The following is a 14,163-nucleotide window of genomic DNA, read 5'->3' as shown; positions in this document are numbered from 1 at the left end:
AGGTTAAGAAGTTGAGTCTTTCTACATTATCAGCCTGCCCAAAAGCTTATGACAACTGTATAGCTGCTAGCTTATGAAATAGCTTGTACCCTGACAATATGCTAATGAGCAAAGTTAACACGAGATCGCGCACTTATCTTGCAGTTTGGCTGATGATTTGATATTGAATTCTGCTCAGAGAAATATTTGGCTGTCTAGCGATAATATTGATGGGGCGTGTCAATAAATGTCAGATATTTATAAAATCTGCAGATTTTACTCCAAAAGGATAGCTCGGATATGTTGTTCATATAAAGATCACTTTGAATGTATCGCCAACTCTCTCGGCAACCTAGAGGTACATCTAATATAATGCAAGTTTTATTTGCGCTCAGATTATAAAATTCCGATTGATTCTAGTTTAATCTATCGAATATAGTAGCGTCATGAGCTTGTTGCCTAAAAAATACGAAGCTTCTGAAGTCATGACCCAAGTACATTACCATCCGACAAAGCTTCTTACTAGAGAAATAATTGAAGAGAGGCTTCATCAAATTGTTTCGAAAAACGATTGTATTTTCTACCCCACTTTCACAAAACTATTTAAGTGCAATTGAGTAGAAATTAAGTAAAAAAGGCGTGTGTGTCCAAGTCCGTCTTGATAGGCGATGGCAATGGCAAAGGTGATGGTGGGGTCAGTGTCGTCATGCCTGCGGACGTGCTCCGTAGACATACGATAGGACTGGCTACCGAGTACATGTTTTGCTTCGACCGCTTGGAAGAACACATTGGTGTTCGTAAAAAGGTTCGTGCATCCATACTGATCGGAGGTAACGTCGGTGTCGTCGCTATTAAGCAAGTTGTCGACGCTATAGTTGCTGAGGTTTGATTAGCGTTGCTGTAATGTAAGAGCCGTTTCCCGCCATTTGCTATCAACTCCTTCTGTTGACCAACCTTTATACGTCACGAAAAGACACTAATTAATTTCAGGATGGAAAGCTCCTAACGATGCTCCAGTTCCAAACGTACGAGATAGTTAAAAGCGATGATCTGTTCCTTAAGTTGAAGTTGGAGAGTGTAGGCGCGAAAGAACACTGGGTTTTGCTCCTCGAGCTTTTGCCACACGACATTTGTGAATGATGGGTCCACATTAGCCTGCTCTTTGAGCGTAACTAGAATATCATTCTGTCCAGGACTCAGCAATAAACACCACGAATATAAAATGAGATGAAAGATTTCTCACCTTGCTTAAGTACTGCTGAAGACATCTCTCGATCAAGTTTTGCACCCGCAAAATATCATTCCAAGTAAAAATCGGAGGCGAGACGGGCGTTGGAGGTGGCCGTTTAGCCCCAAGACCTGTAGAGCCTGAGCCGGTAATGATCGTGATCGCCGGTCTTGCCTTGCGAGGTACTGAAGCTACTCCTGATCTTCGAGTCTGTTGCGTTACTTCTGAGATAGCGCTTGAGACCACTGATCCTTGTTCGTGTTGCATTGCATGCTGAACTTCCAGATTTTTCTTTTTCATTTCCAATATCTCGGATGTTGGAATCAAATCTTTACTGAGCTCCGCCAGACGTCTCTCCTCTGTCTTTTTATCTATTGGCACTTCTTTTCCATCTACTCTGTGCGTTTGCCACCGATCCTCGAGATCTCTTGGCGACGAAGAATAGTTTAATCCAAACGTCTCATTAATTGAATTCGCAGCAGACTCAACAAAACTCTCACCATCTGCGTGCATACTGGCACCAGTAGATGTCTCCATTATATTTTCAAGAGTATCTGAGGAATGCTGTCCTGAGTCTGGTTTAAGCATCACCTGATTGTCTTCAATGACGCAGTCACGTCCCATAAGCTTAAGCTTGCGCTCGTGTGCTGTGGGCGTATCGCGCGCGTACAGCGATTCCATCAAATATGAGTGCCTGACCCTCGTTTTGGTAGACTCCCCCAAGAGACGCAATGAAGCGTCGTCTTTCTTCTTTGTTCGTTCGCCGTCACCAATCGGTTCGTAAATGTTAATACTTTCGAAACCATTTCTACCGCTAGAAGATTTATCATTGCTAATTTATGAAGCTAAGAACAGAAGTAGAAATTTAAAAGCACGAAGTATCCTCAAAGGTACAAGCTGCTATCTCTAAACTTTGCATGGACGGCTCACTTATCCAGCGACAGCTGTTAGTTGTTTATTTATAAATAAGCTTATTTCTTTAATTAGCGCTTATGATAAGCGCAATCAGCATTCGATAACAGTCGAATGGATGATCATGCTGAGGTCAAAATTCTAGATACAATAAGTGAGATTATCCATTTGACTCCCTCCACCCTCAGCGCCACTGTTTCACCAATGGACTATGATGCGTTTTCTGCTGATTGCATTGAAGACACCTACGAAGATGACGACCGCATTAGCTCCACCGAAAGTGTAACTTCATCTGCACGATCAATATCAGGTTTGTCTTCGACGAACACCACGCGATCTTTAAGCTCTTTTGGTAATTCTCCAAGAAATTTAGCCTCGTGCTCGTTGTCAAGTGATTTGGAGCTGATCAATATAGCTTGTGCTGCTCTTAGACAAATACCATCTAAAATCCAAGCCTTGAGTCTGAGCACAAAGTTGGGAATTTATCGTCGTCCGCTCAAAAGTCTAAAAGCCTTGTCAGAACTGGTAAATCTTACTCAGCTTGATTTATCAGGAAATGCTGTTGAACGGTTGGAAGGAATTCAGCTCCTAACGCAAATGCAGATTCTTACAATGCCGCGCAACAATATAAAGACATTGTCAGCTTCTCTTTTTACTCTAAATCGACTGATTAATTTGGATCTATCGGGAAATTTTATTGTTCATTTACCACGAGCTTTTTCGGGTCTAACGGTGTTAAAAGAGCTGAATATTTCAGGAAACAATTTGAGCGATCTACGCGAAGTGGACGTCTTGGCCCCACTTGGGAATTTGCTTTCCTGCAACCTCGCCGCCAACCCATTTTGCCGTCAGCCTACATATAAAGATTACATTATATTTAAGATACGATTCTTAGAGCGGCTAGATGAGGCAGAAGTTTCTCAGGCAGCTCGGGATCGAGCAGCAAAACGATTTCGCAACGCGACGTATTCAAGAAATCCTTCTTTGCGTGAAGCAGAACAACATTATGAAAATGAACATACTTGCCTTCTTGAAACGCAAAGTGTATTGGAAGCTGAAAACCTTCGGTTAAAAGGCGAGTTGCAAGTCAAGTCGAAGCTACTACAGAATAAATCGCGTGCATGGTCCAGTGCGACCGAACAATTGTTACAGCTGCAGCAAGAAGTGGCCATGCTCAATCTCGACCGTAATCAAAATGCATTGCCTTATCAAGACGAGATGTGTGATCCAGAGCAACTTACGATGGCAATTTCATCCACTCATACAAAAAGCTTTTCGAATCAGCAGCGACCACGATCTGCCCTACGATTTCCATCCTCAAAGCAAAGGGCCAAAAAGAGACGGGATTCTCTCACAGAGAACGACTTGAACTTTTTTAGACACAACGACGATGAAGGAAAAAAGCACCATGTTATGTTCACAGGTGCCAGAGAAATGACGAAGAGAAGCCATGCCAAGACGTTTGCGGATGCGTCTTGTTCCCCGGTGCGTACGATTCCACCAGTACTTATAACAAAGCTTTCGAATGAATTAAATGAAGTGAATCTATTTGATGAGAAAAGAGATTTATCAGAGCACAAAGACAAGAAGTTGTTGCAATTAGTCAAGCTGGAGCATGAAGAGATGACTTTTTTCAAAGCATTTGATGACATTTCTCAGGAACATTGTAAACGTGCTGATACTATAAACATAATTGATAAAAACGCTCAGAAAATTGATTCAAACGTCGACAGCGAAGACATTGTACCCGTGGATTTTGTTTTAAAGAAAGAGGAGTCTTTTTCGATTCACGACGTGAGTTTCAGTCGGATAGCCAGCCAATTTACTTTTGAAGACGACCTTGTCTGCCCAGCGTGCGAGGATACCTATTTGCCAGCTTTGAATCCACGCTCTTTGTCTGCCAGTACTCTTAGCAGCAAAAGTGAAGATGCTCCTGTCGTGTACGCCTCTGATTCTCATTTACTTTCACCATCTCGGACGAAAATATCTTTTAAGACAAGGAAATGCTACCGTAAGCAAGAGGAGTCATGTTTTTCAACATTGCCGCCGTCACCAACTCTAGCGAAAAAGGGAGCTCGTCCACGAAAGATGGAAGTGTTTTCTCTCGCAATTTCCGCGGATAATGAGGCGTTGGTCAGGCGGATCCAAGCTTTACAGTCATGCAAGGAATTGCTGTTAGCTGAGATTCGAAACAAGGAGCATTTATTGCATGTGCTGAATCAGAAGAGTGCACATTATGCGGATCAGATCAATTGTCTTAATGTAAATATCCAGGCGTGTATTGATAACGTTCCGAGTTATATTCGCTTCTCACTCTCGCCCCCAGGTTCACCTCGAAGAAGAAGCAGGAACCTTTGTGAACAGGAAATTGTACGCGCTCGACTGGAAATACTGCAACAGGAATATAAGCTTATCGAGGACGACCTGGAGGAAATTAGATTATTGAACGAGTCATCAGCGCTTAGTCCACTCTTTCAGCTTGAGCGTGCCACCAGTCTAAACTTTTTTCAGACAACGCGATCTCGCGATGAAAGGTGTAACTTAGAGAGTGACTTAGATATTGCAAACGCTTCTTATCTCTTGAGGATGAAGGCACGAGGTGGCGTCAAAGAGCTTTTGAGATTCCCATCGACCGAAGACGAAATCGCGTCACCATCAAATCATTTCTCTGAGCGAAAAGTGTCACTATTGAGTTCACGATCGAACATTTCGCAAAACGAGATGCTTGTGGAGGTCAAAGCCGATTCCATCGACGACTTGACACAAGGACCTGTAAGTGGTAGTGCATTAGAATCTTGCAAAACCTGCACAGAGTCGCACCAGATGATTGTTACTGAACCAAAATCTCCTCTTCAAACTTCGGACATTTTTATACTTGAGCATCCAAATGATAAAAATTTTGCATTAACTCTCGATGCAACTCTTGTCGACAAAGAAGGTTGCAATACCTTTTTGGGGTACGCCCCGGCGAAAATTAGCTATGTTCGAAAGTATTTTCTGGCCGAGGATCGTGTCACGTCTTTCTTCCAGAGTATAAAAAATGATGAGGATAAGCTTGTGATACCCACGCATAGAACGAGTGCTCGGCGAATCTTAGATGCAGCTCAACGCTTGGCATTCTTTGAGGCAAATAGCAAGATTGATGTAGATAGCAAGATCGAACTGGATAACCAAGGCAATAGCAGAGGGTCGCTGAAAGTTCTGCTTCATGCAGCGCGTGATCTCCCCACTGTTCATTTGAGAACGAAAACTTTGGATCCGTATGTGTGTCTGGAAATCGTCTATCCTCCTCATGTAGTATCTGCTGATGTGAGCGCTATGACGGACAGAGGGTTTCGTAGTCGAACGAAGAAAACGAGCATTTTCCCCGTGTGGGACGAGGGCTTTGTGTTTGCTCCAATCTTGTCTCTTGATGGTTACCTTTACGTCCGCGTCCTGAACAACCGAAGGCTAAATCACGAACAACTTGTTGGTGAAGTTCGCATTCCGCTGCATACCTTATTGCATCAAAAACGCATTGTCGAATGGTATTCATTAAGCCTCAATACCCCTCTTGCCTCAGTCTTGCCCGCAAAGGCATCGCCAAAGCTCTGCGGTGGCTCTATAAAGCTTCAACTCCAATTATATTTTTCAAGCGTAGAGAGATACAAACATATTGTGGATGCATTGGTGGTACAATACGTCCAAGAGTTCAACCGGTTGCCGGCGTTTATCGATGCCAAAGAGTGCGAGAAGGAAGTCGAAAAAGCGATTGTTGAAAAACCAGAGAATGAAGAAACCGAGTCGACTTCGATAGAAAATGCAGGCCGTCAACGGCTGCGCATGGAATTTATATCCCAATGCCTTGCTGAGAATGTTGCGACATCAGCACCGTGGCATAAATCTTTATCTACACAAATTGCTGTCTGTACTTCTTTTTCGACACGAAGGGATTTTGCCGAAGATGTCAATATCGCCCTCGAAGAACCTATTGAGCTAGTTAACCAGCCAGCATTGCCAGATCACGATTATTTAGTGACCAACGATATTCAAAAGTCATCTTGTAGATTCTTCAAGACTGTATTGGAACGAAGAATGCAACCATTTGCGTCAAGGGTAAAAATGCCTGTTGGCACTTGCCACAATCATTCACCAACGGCGCACTCGGCGAGCTTTATAGATACCGCCACACAGCAGCATCACACTTTGTCACGAAGACGCATTTTTGAGGAGCCCGAGTGTTTTGATGAATACAGCCTATATCATCCAGCCTCTAAAAACATGAGTTATGAAAAATACAGCAGTAAGCGTGGGGTAATGCAGACAAGTCGCATCATAGCACAAAAGCCGAAAGAGACCCGCAATACCAACTTGAGCATTTTTAAAAGTCCGAATCTGACTCGACGTTCACCCAGCTCATGTTTGCCCGAAAGATACATTGGTCTAGATAATCAAGCCTGTGAGCGGCTCAAGCGAATGTTTGATCGAATGGATCGAGAGTTTGGCTCAAAACATGTCAAATCAGGAGGTTTTCATATGACAGATTAATATTTAAATGTCAATGCATGGGTTTTTTGTCACAATTAAAATTTGCAGAACAAGTCATGAGTCTACTGCGACCGGAAACGGTGCAGATCGTGGCGCAGAGTCTTGGTCTAGACAACATAGGCGACGACTCTATTCGCGAGCTGCTTCCGGAGGTAGAGCTGCGTGTGCGAGAAGTTGTACAGGACGCTCTTAAATTTCAGCGGCACTCACGGCGGCCGCAATTGGATTCAGTGCACATCAACCAGGCACTGCAGGCTCGAAACTTGGAGGCGAGTACCTTAACTCTGGCCAAACATGCGCAACAATACACCACGATTTAACACTAACTGATGAATGTAGAGTCTGTATGGCTTTTCGGCGCCAGGAAATGTCAAATACAAACCCTGCGATGAAAACGAGACGCTCTATTTTGCCGAGGAAGAGGAGCTGGAGTTGAGCGAGCTGCTTAACGCTCCATTGGGCCAACTTCCATTGCATCATGTCCTTAACGTCCATTGGCTGGCAGTTGACGGCGTACAGCCTTTAATCCCCGAAAATGAGTCAGCGGAGGATGACTCGACGTGCCACACGTCAATTAAAGACGAGGCTTTTGTCTACAACGTGGACAGGAAGCCGAGAGTCAAACACGCATTGACGGAGGAGATGCAACTTTACTATACAAAAGTGACGGAAGCGGTTAAAAGTGATGACTTTGAGCTGCAACGGGCAGCCCTAACAAGTCTCGCGCAGGATCCAGGTATTCATCAGCTGCTGCCCTACTTTTCGCGCTTTATTTATGAGGAAGTCAAACATAGTAATCATGACTTGTCGCTGCTCTTTTCTCTCATGCGGGCATGTCGCTGTCTACTCGTCAACCAGAGCTTGCATGTGGAGCTCTATGTACGTCATCGATGTAGAAAATGCATCAAGAATTGAGCTTTAATGCGCACGATTTTGGTGTTTGTTTACAGTTACACCAATTAATTCCAGCCATATTGACATGTGTGCTCGGGACGCAATTATGTGAAAATCCTGCAGACGATCACTGGGCATTGCGAATATACGCAGCCAAGTTGGTCGCTCAAATCTGTGAGTGCTATGGCGAAAAGTATGCCAATATTCAATCGCGCGTGTCCAAGACGTACCACAAGGCAATAACCAATCCTATATGCCCGTTTTCAACGCAGTACGGGGCTCTTAACGGTAAGTGCTTCGTTTAAAAACGAGACGGTGCTTGTACTGACTAAGGATGTCAAGTAGGGATGCTTTTTTTGGGCCCACTTGCGATGGAAAGTTTACTTTTCCCCAATCTAGAGAGATACTACCGGCGATTGGAACCAGCGCTGTTGTCGTCAAATCCCAACCTTGTTGAAAGACTCGAAGCGCAGAACTGCCTTGGAATCCTTGTGGTAAGCCATGTTGAAATCTAATAAGCGCGTTGATCGTCTAAAGTATTCTCGTTTGGTTTCGACCTTTAAGCATGCATCTGGGACATATTTTTCGAAGTCAGCGGGACATAGTGCGTCACAATCATTGCCCCCTTATGCTATTGTTGATAGAACTTCTTTGCTATTTGACGCGTTTGGCGAGAGTCTCCTTCCATACCTTCGTCCACAACAACCAAGTATGCTAGATATGTCTATTTAGATCTAATGGAAGCTGATGCCGCAAGACGGCAATATATTTTGGATTTAACACAGCGAATAAATTGTGAACTGTATTCACTCGATACTAATCTACAAAGGAATACACCTTGTGAACGCGACAAACCTGCGCTGTGTATATTAACGAGGTGGATGATATTGAAGTTGAAGGTGCTGCTGAAGTAGGTACTGATGTCGGAGGTAACGTTGGGTTCAAAATCGCCCTTGGGTAATTGGATAACTTTATCAGTCTGTTCCAGGTGTAGAAACCAAAGTATTTTTCCAGCTCAATCTCCATGGTATTGTCATCAGGTCGACGATCGAAGAACATGAACCAAAAAACTTCTTGGCCACCACTAACCGGACTCCACTTCAAAAATGCACTGTAGAAGGCGAAAGCATTAGAGACGCTTGGCACATTATTCGGTGCAAATGACGGTGATGATCCAGCAGTGGGAAACCCAATTTCTGTAAGGCGTACTTTATCCGACGGAAAAATTGTTAACATATTGTTCCAGGCGCCATTGAGCATCGCTAGTGGTTCCCGGGCTGTGTATGAGGCATCAAAAAAGGGATATATGTTCACACCCAGAATATCACAACCGTTTGCAAGTGCCAGAATAGCGGAGCGAGAGCTGGATGCCGTCCACTCATTATGTCGCTGCACTGTTCCAATATTCACTATACGCCCTGTCTCGCTCAAAATTTGTGCACGAAGAGTACTGATGCGACGCAAGACCTCGTCAGGGGAGTAAGGTCCAGCAGGATAGATATTTTCATTGCCAACCAAGATGGCCTTAATTGATTCGGGATAATTTTTCACAGCAGCAATCGCTGCGCTCACTTGATCGCCATACCAACTCTCATCGGTCATGAAAACACCGAGATAAAGCTGAATTCCATGTCTCGCAGCATGAGACGCGACTGAATAACCGTAGTAGCTGGAGTAATAGGTACGTACAACTGTGACATACTTTTTCATGATGCTAAAGTCGGTGTCCATGGCCAAATCCAGTCCCACGGCACTGCCTCCATTTAGTGGATATTCGGCATTATGAAATGGGGAGTAGCACGTTCCCTGTATTATGGGAGACGATGCTTCAACGCGATCTGACGGGAGCACTGTACCAGCATAAGGACTTAATTCATGACCCGTAAAACCTTGCAGATTTAGAGCGGCCAACGTCGAAAGCAGCGACAATAAAATCCCAGCAAACACAATGGGATAAACCCGTAACATTATTTTTGATTAGCGCACGGGAAATTGATGAATGATCTGAACATGCGAGAAATGGATAAAAGAAAAGCAGTTACAAAATGCGATGCTCGGAATGACCTGATAGAATAGATCGTGGAAAACGGTATTCTATTCTGAGTAGAGAATCTCAAACGATTGAGTTTGTGTGGGATCGTTAAGATGTCGCTTCCAGCTCTGCAACGTGCGAGTTTGATTTGCGTTGTAGGTCCATTTAAGCACTCGAGCTCGCCTTTCGAAGTCAGCGAGCCCGTAAGCAAAACCTAGCCCAATGCCCCCACCGTAGCAAAGCTGGATGCCTTGCCGCGAGTAGCAGTACTCATTTATATGGTCATGTCCTACGAAAGTAGCCTTCACGTCTCCCATCTCAACTAGAGCGGAAAATAAACCACAATTCACCGCAGCACTGTATACAATTTCATTTTTGTCTCCAGCACGATTTAAGGGTGACACTAACGCATATTCGGGAATCGGAATGTGATAAAACATAACTGCCGGGATACTGCCATGATGTGACGAATTACTGCCACTCGTCTCTTCTGCGGCGTGCAACTCTGCTAATTGTCGATAGAACTCAATCTGAGACTCTTTAATCCAATCGTAATCGGTATCATCGTCTATCGATGGATACATTTCCTTACGAATAGTGGCCAATGAGTCCAAGAAATACATGCGGAAAACAGTTGTTCCCTGCTCACCCCAGGGGCCGTCACGTGGTGCCACGACGTTAACTTCGTAGTTTCCAACGCCAGCGACGTTACGGGGGCCGTATTTCACGTGAGAAAACTGCTTTCCTTCCATCATTAATGCCAACATTTCTTCGCGAGTCAGCCCACCTTCTGCGTCGTGATTACCAAACACTGCAGCCCAAGGAATTTGTTTACGCTCAACGCGCGCAGTAAAGACATTGATTGCAAAAGCGTTTATCTTTTTGTCATGAGCAGTCTGAACGTTGTCACCTGAAAATACAACAAAATCAGGTTGCTCAATATCAAGGAGCTCGTCGAGGAAAGCAATTGTAAGTGCCTCTCGACACTCATAGTACATTGGATCGTTGTCGTCGCCTGCTTTGATTGAAATTGAAGCGTTGCTTTCTGCTCTCAAATCCGCAGCAATAATTGAAGCGGCTTCCAATAAGGTTGCGCGGAATGTGCTTGGACCAGATGAACACCGCAAGTCAGGGTTTCCAGTGATATGCATGTCTGCGATTTGAAGCACTTTAAAAGAAAGTTCATCACTTGATTTCGAATCATGTGCTTCGACCGCAGAAGATGTTTCATTTTTGCTGCTGCGGGAACTAGTCGACGTTGTTGTTAAATTCAGAGCGATTGGCTCGAACTTTTTCGTCATAACAAAGGTTTGCACAGATCCTGTGGACACGTTCCCCACTACATTCCAGTCACCAGAAATCGTCGACGAGATGTTGAGCCGTTTACTTTCAGCCTTTGATGTTTCGTACAATGACAACTCTGCCACAAAAGATGAAGTTGCTGAACTTGAAGGTGAATTCGGGCTGGTACTGGAAAAGTCAACGAGATCCCAAAGAGCGCACAACTTAATCTGCTCACTGATAATTTCCGTGCTGTTGGCGCCGTTTGCGATCTCAAAACAGGATTCAGTCGGTTTTACCACATTTAGATCGATCAACACAGAAATTAGATCTGTCGCATTTGCTAGCGGGCGCTGAATGCAAATGAGGACGTCGCTGATATTGCTGTTTGCAGTCGCACTCTCAGACGATTTAAGTACGAACTCCGGACTTTCCCATTGCCCTTGAGGTTCCAGCTCCTCACACGCGGAATAGATGGTAGCTGTAGTCACATCTGTTAGAATTTGTAGAGCCACGATAGGGCGAACTGGATATCGAACGCTTAGGTACACGCCAGAAGTTGATAGATCCATTCTGAGGTCGGCCGGCCAGGTGATCCAACCTGGTGTTTCGTGGTTGTAGAATAATTCAGTCGTCGTCATGACATCCACTACGTACTGCTGCGTGTCGAAGGCCTTATTTGCAGAGACAAATTCCATACAAATGAGAAGGTTGGTACTCGGATTAACGACCACCTGCATGTTGAAAGGGCATGTTTCGGCACCGGACACGACCACAAGACGTCGCATCACCGATATCAAATTTAAATCGATTGAACCTACATCTTCGCTATTCTTCGTTGCTTCCACACTCTGCTGCATACACAAGTACGAACTTATTCTATCCGACGAAGCCCACTCGACTCCTGTCGGAATCCACGCACGCTGTACACATGCATCTCTGGCATCGTCATCTGAGCGTGCACTGATTAAAGTCAAATTGGTCACGGCTACATGAGATAAAGCCAGCAAGTTGGCTGGAATAATTTCTGTGCCCTCGTTTGAAACAGCATCATCGTCAATTGAGATAGAAAGAACGATAATTATTGTTATCACAACCGCCAATGTGACCAACACTGCTGTGACGATAAATGCTTTGCACCGGGTAGTCATAAAGTCGAGCCCATTTTCTTCGACGGGCTCAAACTGTGTGGAGTTCATCTCGCCCGGTAGCGAGGAAGTTGAGTCTTGAGAATGTAGCGCGTGGAACTGAGTCTTGGATGGCGACAAAGATATTGCGTGACCTGACATATTAGCTTAATCTACTCGGCGATGCACTTAACCAGTGTGTCAGGTGGCCGTCAATTTGACGATGAAAGAATAATAGAATGCAGCCAATCGTATGGCGATCGAAATGGTACTAAACTATCGCAAGTAGCGATGATGATGCTATGATTAAAAAGGGATGGGAGAAGAACTTTTTTGCAGTTCTTTGCCATAAGCAATTATAGTAATGGGTAAAGGTTAATTGCTGCGCTGAGGGTGTCCCCACGACATCCACGAAACAGTATCGGGATTTTCGCGTCCAGCAACGTTTAAGTTCTATGGCAGAGCTGTCAATGTGTAGAAACCACACTTACAATCACAAGAAACTGGCATGATGACTTGATTACAATATTCGCACTGTCGTTACGCCAATAGTAATTCATTAAAGCACATCTATTCGTGGTATCCGTTTCATTGTTTGATAAGCAACAGCTTTTAGGGCTTCTTGTCAAGGAGCTGCTTATAAAGCCTAAACTCCAGAAGCTGCAGCAAGGAAGATCGCAGAGGCAACTTTTTAAAAAAAAGATAGCAAGTTTGTAAGAATCTGTCATACAACAAAGTTTTTGACGTATCAATGCCTCTTCACCTTCGTTTTCAAACAAATAGCTCAAGTGCCCATGAAAACACTATGATCAGGTGCTTCTTTGCGCTGAAGCAAAATTTTCAAGTCTCACAAGCAGTCACGCTTTCTTTAATTTAGGAAAAAGGTAGCGGGAGCTTATCGAGCTGACTGCCATCGTTGGCCTTTTCTCTACTCAAGAAAGTCCGCCTCCTACACAGCTCTTTCGAATGCAGGTGTCAACATCAGAGCAGGCGATCCAATTTAACTGCTGGGTCATAATAAAGATCATCTTTACACGTAATCGATTCGGTGTCGAAAAGTGGAAATTGGCTGACCTCTCCTTTCTTACAACGGATATATAGATGATACGCCAGGCTAGCTGAGTGCCTAAATGGTTGAGTGCTTACCCATCAGCAGTGGCCTATTGATACAAACAAATCAGTGTACGAGGGCTCGAAACCCCTATGAGCGGCAAACCCGTCAGTTAGAATAGGTATGTAAAAGCAGCAAGCGTTCATTCCTGTAATAATTCATCCTGTTACAGCGTTTGGCGTAGGAGATGTTGTGGGAGTTATACACATTGTCAGATTAGTAGGCGCGATCTCGGTCAGCATTACCTCATCTAGGTCCGTGACATGATATAAGCTTCTCACTGCCTGGCTTTGAAAATGTTTGGATGCAATATACTCTTGTAAGGCCTGGAACCCTAATGTCATGCTGATCCATCGGCGGTAACACAATATTGCCGAATTAGCAGAGGCTGATTATTAAAAAGCTCGACTGCGTCCAGCTTGACATATAAAGGAGATGAAAGGGCGAGCCTTAAATTGCTTTGTGTGGCAGGCCTGTTGGCGGCAGTTGTACGATTTGACTAGAAGGGTCTTGATAGCCATACTAACTTTCATGTTTTGCTTTTTTTTCCACGCTCATGCCGGGCACGGACATGCAAAAAATAGCGTGTCAGGGCATTCCTCAGTAAACAAAATCGTGTGATCGAAGCAAAAGGATCACACAAAATGGTGTGGTTTGTACGAGATCTGGAATAGCATTTTCTCAAAGGCCAACAAATTTTTGTTGTTGTTTTTAAAGCTCCTCAAGTTTGCGAATCCGAAAAATAAGTTTGATTGACCTTATAGTCACTTAAAAAGCATAATGCCATCAATTTCTTTTAATAGCGTGACTCACACGAATTATATGACACCTTTTTTGTTTGCTGAAGGACCCCACAGGCCTTCATATTTAGATCTCGATGCATTTAAACCCGGAGGACTTAGAGCTTACTTCATATTTTTCGCAGATTACTGTAATCTGAATTTGAGATCAATTGGTTAATGAAACCATGTCAGCTTTTATATTTAGTGTTAGGGAGAATAAAAAAAATGCCCCAACTTTTGCCATATATAAAAAAAATATCCCAGCTTTTCAAAAAATGAAAAAATACCCT

The 14,163-nt window shown here is 44.0% G+C and overlaps 5 protein-coding genes across 5 annotated transcripts; 2 read left to right on the top strand and 3 right to left on the bottom strand.

Moving 5' to 3' along the window:
- Positions 1 to 603: 603 nt before the first annotated feature.
- PHALS_07682 (Conserved hypothetical protein CHP01589, plant) lies at positions 604 to 1,888 on the bottom strand (the record flags this gene model as incomplete). Its single annotated transcript, XM_024721192.1, has 3 exons — positions 604 to 933; positions 1,009 to 1,164; positions 1,223 to 1,888. 3 exons carry the CDS (start codon positions 1,886 to 1,888, stop codon positions 604 to 606), a joined length of 1,152 nt encoding a protein of 383 aa, XP_024586316.1.
- A 345-nt stretch (positions 1,889 to 2,233) lies between these two features.
- PHALS_07681 (transcription initiation factor tfiid subunit) lies at positions 2,234 to 8,339 on the top strand (the record flags this gene model as incomplete). Its single annotated transcript, XM_024721191.1, has 7 exons — positions 2,234 to 6,626; positions 6,695 to 6,915; positions 6,986 to 7,525; positions 7,597 to 7,828; positions 7,886 to 8,034; positions 8,105 to 8,249; positions 8,326 to 8,339. 7 exons carry the CDS (start codon positions 2,234 to 2,236, stop codon positions 8,337 to 8,339), a joined length of 5,694 nt encoding a protein of 1,897 aa, XP_024586315.1.
- Positions 8,340 to 8,356: 17 nt separating this feature from the next.
- PHALS_07680 (glycoside partial) lies at positions 8,357 to 9,508 on the bottom strand (the record flags this gene model as incomplete). The annotated part of the gene is made up of 1 exon (XM_024721190.1): positions 8,357 to 9,508. The coding sequence occupies one exon, from the start codon at positions 9,506 to 9,508 to the stop codon at positions 8,357 to 8,359; it is 1,152 nt and encodes a 383-aa protein (XP_024586314.1).
- A 126-nt stretch (positions 9,509 to 9,634) lies between these two features.
- On the bottom strand, positions 9,635 to 12,142 carry PHALS_07679 (Predicted DNA repair exonuclease SIA1; the record flags this gene model as incomplete). The annotated part of the gene is made up of 1 exon (XM_024721188.1): positions 9,635 to 12,142. One exon carries the CDS (start codon positions 12,140 to 12,142, stop codon positions 9,635 to 9,637), a length of 2,508 nt encoding a protein of 835 aa, XP_024586313.1.
- Positions 12,143 to 12,731: 589 nt separating this feature from the next.
- Positions 12,732 to 13,847, top strand: PHALS_07678 (uncharacterized protein; the record flags this gene model as incomplete). The annotated part of the gene is made up of 8 exons (XM_024721187.1): positions 12,732 to 12,793; positions 12,858 to 12,952; positions 13,204 to 13,212; positions 13,276 to 13,345; positions 13,416 to 13,430; positions 13,510 to 13,579; positions 13,676 to 13,738; positions 13,809 to 13,847. The coding sequence occupies 8 exons, from the start codon at positions 12,732 to 12,734 to the stop codon at positions 13,845 to 13,847; spliced, it is 423 nt and encodes a 140-aa protein (XP_024586312.1).
- Between the last annotated feature and the right edge of the window lie 316 nt (positions 13,848 to 14,163).

Source organism: Plasmopara halstedii, assembly GCF_900000015.1.
Source record: "Plasmopara halstedii genome assembly, contig: Scaffold_3120, whole genome shotgun sequence".
NCBI classification, from domain to species: Eukaryota; Oomycota; class Peronosporomycetes; order Peronosporales; family Peronosporaceae; genus Plasmopara; species Plasmopara halstedii.
This window is presented reverse-complemented; position numbering and strand designations above follow the sequence as displayed.